This window comes from Triticum dicoccoides, chromosome 5A, assembly GCF_002162155.2.
Source record: "Triticum dicoccoides isolate Atlit2015 ecotype Zavitan chromosome 5A, WEW_v2.0, whole genome shotgun sequence".
NCBI lineage: Eukaryota > Viridiplantae > Streptophyta > Magnoliopsida > Poales > Poaceae > Triticum > Triticum dicoccoides.
In genome coordinates this window covers 676117807-676123525 of record NC_041388.1, presented here as the reverse complement: position 1 = coordinate 676123525, position 5719 = coordinate 676117807, and the positions used below count along the sequence as shown (strand labels likewise).

Below are 5719 nucleotides of genomic sequence, written 5' to 3'. Positions count from 1 at the left end.
GCTCAATCATAACCTCTGATGGAAATAGCGGTGCCTAAGCGGCACTTATTCGCTAGGCGACAGCCAAATACCTCGCGTAGGACATAAGCTGAAGCCTAGGCGGTATATGTAAGAATTTGTCCAGTCCACCGAGAAACCATGTCATATGGTACTGACAGGCCAATAATGTACTCGTTTGAATGCTCTTAGCCTAAATACATGCCTATCAAGTCAAAACTATATGGCCGCCTAGACACTTACACGCTAGCGCTTTATTGAACCTTGATCATATAACCAAAAAAGTCAGATAAGACCAGAACCATATTGTCTCTGATTACATGCAGACAAAAGCATCAATACAAGAACACTGGTAAAGAAAGGTACAGGAACAGTAAACTGCCAAATGGCCAAAGATACATATGAGAAAAGATGAAAAGGGAAGAGAAACCTGGAACCAGGATGTCAAGGTATAATTATGACATATATGCTCATGGTACTGATGTTTGCGAAGCTACATCAAAACTTCAGGAGTTACCGCATAGTTAGACTGTCACAACTCACAGTGCATAAGATAGCTCTCAGCATTAAAAATTTCTTAAATCCTAAACAGAACAATAATTCTCTTATGGTTGGGACATTCTAACACAGAAGAGATGGAAAGAATAAATGTAGCATGCACTGATACATCTGATGCGGTTGTGCCTTCGCGTCAGATGGGCGCAATTAAAGGAAAAAATCTCTTAAGATGGTGAGCTAATCATGTAGGAATAGGATAACACCAGATATACTCTCATGGAATTTCCGAATGGCAGCTCATGCTTTCATGGTCCAAATTGAAGTGTATGTCATTTCAAAGTTCCAACACAACAGTTCCAGCTAGAAAAAAAAAAGGAGTTATCCTAGATTACTGTACAGAAACAACTGAGAGTCGTACAATGCGAAGCTCCGGTGATACTAGATGTCTATGTCATGAAACAAGTGTGTATTGACCTCGAGTTCTTCAGGATTGATACAGATCCAGGACAGGCTACGAAAAAACTTCATAATCCGTTGGACCGTCTACAAAGCTATTTAGCTCTCTGTCTCTCTATTAACAAGGATGGCTGGAAGCAATCAATATACGAACAATGGTTAATAAAGATACAAACACAGCAAATTAACAAATATATGAAGACTGGTTAATAAAGATACAAACACAGCAAATTAATTAATGGCCTAACATTCGAATGAGAAAAGGTGAGAAGGGGATAAACCTGGAACAGGGATGTCAGAAAAACCAATGGTATATCAGTACACTTGTGGCACATCATGGTACTAAACTACCAATGTTTGTGAAGATGTATAAAAACTTCAGAAATTACGGTGTAGTTTGACTTCGCAATTCTCACAGTACATAAGGTAGCTCCCAGTGTTAAAAATCACTTAAATCCCAAACATAACAATAATACTCTTATAGAAGATCCTAACGCAGCATGCACTGATATATCTGCTATGGTTGGGGCTTTTTGAACTAGATGCAGGCAATTCCAAGAAAAAAATCTCAAGATGATGAGTTGATCATGTAGGATAATGCCTGATGCCTTGGCATCGAATTTAAGATAGACAGCTCATGCCTACATGATGTAAATGAAGTGTTTGTCATTTGCAAAACAAACAGTTCCAGCTAGAAAAAAAAAGAGTTAATACATAACAGTACAAAAGAATGAGAGCTGTACAATGTGAAGCTCCAGTGATACTAGGCGACTTTAAAATGACCTTGAGTTTTTCCTTCAGGATTGATACAGATTCCAATCCAGGTCAGGTTGTGAAAAAACTCCATAATCTGTTGGACTGTCTACAAAGCTATTTAACTGTCTGCGTCTCTATGAACAAGGATGGCTGGAAGCAATCGATATAAACACAATGGTTAATACAGAATTACAGATACAAACAAAGCAAATTAACAAATATATGAACACTGGTTAATAAAGATACAAACACAGCAAATTAACAAATATATGAACACTGGTTAATAAAGATACAAACACAGCAAATTAACAAATATATGAACACTGGTTAATAAAGATACAAACACAGCAAATTAACAAATATATGAACACTGGTTAATAAAGATACAAACACGCAATTTAAACTAATGGCCTAACATATGAATGAGGAACAGGGATATAAAAAAAACGATGATATATCAGTACACTTGTTGCCCGTCAGGTACCAAACTACTAATGTTTGTGAAGCTACATCAAAACTTCAGAAGTTCACAGTATAGTTTGACTGTCACAATTCACAGTGCATAAGGTAGATTCCAGTGTTAGAAATCTCTTAAATCCCAAACATAACAATAATTCTCTTACAGTTGGAACACTAACACAGAAAAGATGGAAAGAATAAATGTGGCATCCACTGATATATCTGCTGCGGGTGGGGCTTTTTTGCGTTAGATGGAGGCAATTACAAGAAAAAGAATCTCAAGATGATGAACTGATTATGTATGATAATGCCTGGTGTTTTTTTCATGGAATTTAGATAGACAGCTCATGCCTACATGATCTAAAAGTGTTTGTCATTTCCAAAACGAACAGGTCCAGCTAGTAGAAAAAAAAGGAGTTAATCTACATCAACTATACAAAAGAACAAGAGAAGTACAATGTGAAGCTCTGGTGATAGTAGATGACTTTGAAATGAAACAAGTGTGTATTGACCTTGAGTTTTCTTCAGGATTGATACAGATTCCAATCCAGGTCAGGTTGTGAAAAAACTTCATAATCCGTTGGACCATCTACAAAGCTATTAACTGTCTGCATCCCTTCTAACAAGGACGGCTGGAAGCGATCACTTCCAGACGGCAGCAACTTATAGAACACTAACAGCCCAAGAGTACATATAGCCTGTAGCTTCATGGAATCACCCTGGACTGCGAAGAAGAGCAACATAGCAGCAAGAAAGAAGATGACACAGAATTGCATGATGCACAGCACCCTATCCATCAGCTTCCCATCATTGCCTGCAGGAAATCCTCTGACTCTGTACACGAACAGGAAATTGTACTTGTCCACAAGGTAACGGTAGCCAAAGTATACTGCACCGACAGGAACCACAAGCGGAGCAAACAGTGAGTAGATCATCGTGAGCGCGAATATTGTGATGTCAAATGCATAGTATTGTGCAAAGTCGAATTTCTGCTTTGGCATGTGGAAGCTCCGGTTTATTGGGTACATGGAAAGATCATGCCCCTCGAAACCATTCAGAATGTCACTGTCTTCTCTCTCAGACATTAGAGGCGATACCAGACCATTTGTTTCTTCGTCATTGTTCATAGATCTGTATTCCTCATTTTCTTCAGGGACCAACTGGACCATATCATTCTTTCTGAATTTCTTCAGTATATGCTTTATCCAAGGGATTGGAGCCAGCAGATCAAAAGATATTCCCAGAAAGGTGCATGTGATTAAGAACGCCAGGGAAGAAAGTGAAGATCTCGACAAGAATGATGGGCTCAGGTAATGTTCAATCTGCTTGCAATCAGCACTATCTAAGTAGCACCGTCCCATGCTAAGAATCCAACTTTCAAGCGACGATTCCACCAGCGCACGCAACAAGATGAGATTAACAAGGAAGAAGCAAACCATCTTCAGCAATGCAGCTCTCTGCTCCCCCGACACTGTCAGATGGAACTCAAACTTGGAGAAGTATGACAGTACTGATGGGATGATAATATACATGCTCACGAAGATGAGGACATTGGGTAGAAACTGAAAGATTATTGTCCAGAACCAGCTTGAGCCTTGAAGCCAAACAATCCATGATTTGGCACTATCCATAGCCTCCACATTGATGATCCGTGCTGCGTTTTGCATTCCACTGAGTATTGACAATGGTGAACTGAAGAACAGGAGCATTACAATGAGGCAGGTGTTAACCGCTATCCGCCGCAAGGCTAGTGAGGTCTTGTTCATCCCAAGGTGATTCCAGTAGATATCTGATGCTGGTGGCGCCCTCTCCACTCTCCATCGGCTCCTCTCAAGCTGTAGCTCCATCACTGGGAAGAACCTGCCAATGGGTGTCTTCTTCCTTTCCATCCGGAAATCTCTCACAGCCTTGTTTGCCGTGTACACATCCTTGAACACAACAAAAGCTATGCCAGCACCACGCGCACGCCCTTCCTTGTAATCCGACAGCCTGCTCCCAATCACGAGTTTCCTTGTCTGCAGCTTCCTTAGCCTCTCATCATCAGTAAACCCGAACCTCTGCGCGGCCATTGCCCACAGCTCTTTGCATCTCCTGACAAGCCAGTGCGCTTCTAATTGCCCCGATTCGTCCTGCACAAACTCGTCAAACAGGCTGCGGGCGTCCATCTTCGCCTCCAGCCAGGAGATCTTGTTCCGGACCTTCCCCCACTCGTCGGCGAGGTACTCCAGCGTGCAGAGGTCGAAGGGCACAATGACGCGGTACACCTTGCCGGGGTACTTGTGCTCGAAGTACTCCTTGAGGGGGGCCTTGTCGGCGGCGAGCGCCCTGGGGATGCCCTGGATCATGATGGTGAAGACGGCGACGGAGCTGGAGTTGGGGTCGCTGGGGTTGCCGTTGCCGTCGCGGAAGCGGGTGATGCGGAGGGCGTCCTCCATGCGGGAGATGCCGAGGTGCGCGATGGCGACGACGGCGGCGGTGAGGAGGAGGTGGAGCCAGAGCAGCGGGGAGGCCCTGGGGATGTGGGAGATGGTGGTGGCGGCGAACTGGTCGGCGATGGCGGCGTCCCCGGCGAGCAGGTTGAGCGGGAGGGCCGCGGCGAAGGCGGCGGCGGAGACGGCGGCGAGGACGAGGAAGGAGGCGCGCTCGAAGAGGAGGAACTGGGCGGCGTCGGCGCCGCAGTGGAGCGCGATCTGCGGGGCCGTGGCGTGGTAGACGGCGAGCAGCTTGGCGGCGAGCGCGGAGGGCCCCGGGATGCGGCGGTGGTCGAAGCGGAGCTTGACGAGGAGGAAGAGGAGCACGCAGGAGGCGGCCCCCACCGCCGAGATGTTGACGAGGTACTGGATGCTGCCGTACCACGCCTCCGGCTCCCCGCCCGCGGCGTCCTCCGGCGACGGCGCGCGCCCCATCGGCTCGCTCGCCGGAAACCCTAGCTGGATTTCTCGCCGGCGGTGGAGATGCCTCGCCGCCTCCGTTGGTTCGTGGACGGGGGTGGGGGTGGGGGTGGGGGTGGGGCTGGGCGAGATCCCGACGGGAGGGGACGACGGGCGGGCTTGCCTACCCGTGCCGACCATACCCGCGCCGTGGTTTGAGTCGCTGCCGGGTGGGGACGGCGGGGAAACGTGTGGTTTTCCTTCTTGTGTCTTCCGGGAAACGGTGGCCGCGTCAAGAAAATACTTCGAGGTTAAGGTGACTAGGACTCATGTTACTTGTGGCCCACTTGTTAGTGAGTTCAGCTTTATTTAATGATGATGATATTTGTTTTGTATTACTAGTACTTGCTATAATCAAGGTTTGTTCCCAATAAAACTAGTAGGGTTTGTTGAAGTTGCTCTCAAAAGGAGGTTCTTCAATTTTGTCTAGTTTCACGGATGCTTATTCTTTTCTATTATGGCAGGGAGATTATAACGTGTAATAATTGTAACAAAAATACGAAAATCTTATACCAGCGGTGTAAGCTACGGATGTAATTTGGCTCCAACAATTAAGCATAATGGCTAGGACATGGATCCATGTATTACATCAGTATCAGTTCATTAATAACAGACATTACAAG

The 5719-nt window shown here is 45.5% G+C and overlaps 1 protein-coding gene across 6 annotated transcripts; it reads right to left on the bottom strand.

Moving 5' to 3' along the window:
* Positions 1 to 746: 746 nt before the first annotated feature.
* Positions 747 to 5162, bottom strand: LOC119304048 (CSC1-like protein At4g35870). 6 transcript variants are annotated; one of them, XR_005148071.1, is made up of 3 exons: positions 2679 to 5162; positions 1695 to 1857; positions 747 to 1082 (listed from the first exon to the last, which is right to left on the bottom strand). XR_005148071.1 is itself a non-coding variant. In XM_037581212.1 (2 exons), exon 1 carries the CDS (start codon positions 5070 to 5072, stop codon positions 2691 to 2693), a length of 2382 nt encoding a protein of 793 aa, XP_037437109.1. In that variant the 5' UTR covers positions 5073 to 5162; the 3' UTR covers positions 749 to 1082; positions 2679 to 2690. The 6 variants fall into 6 exon arrangements, 2 of the variants coding, with proteins under 2 accessions (XP_037437109.1, XP_037437108.1); XR_005148072.1 differs by having other exon boundaries at positions 1735 to 1857; XR_005148070.1 differs by lacking the exon at positions 747 to 1082 and adding an exon at positions 1103 to 1592.
* Positions 5163 to 5719: the final 557 nt, after the last annotated feature.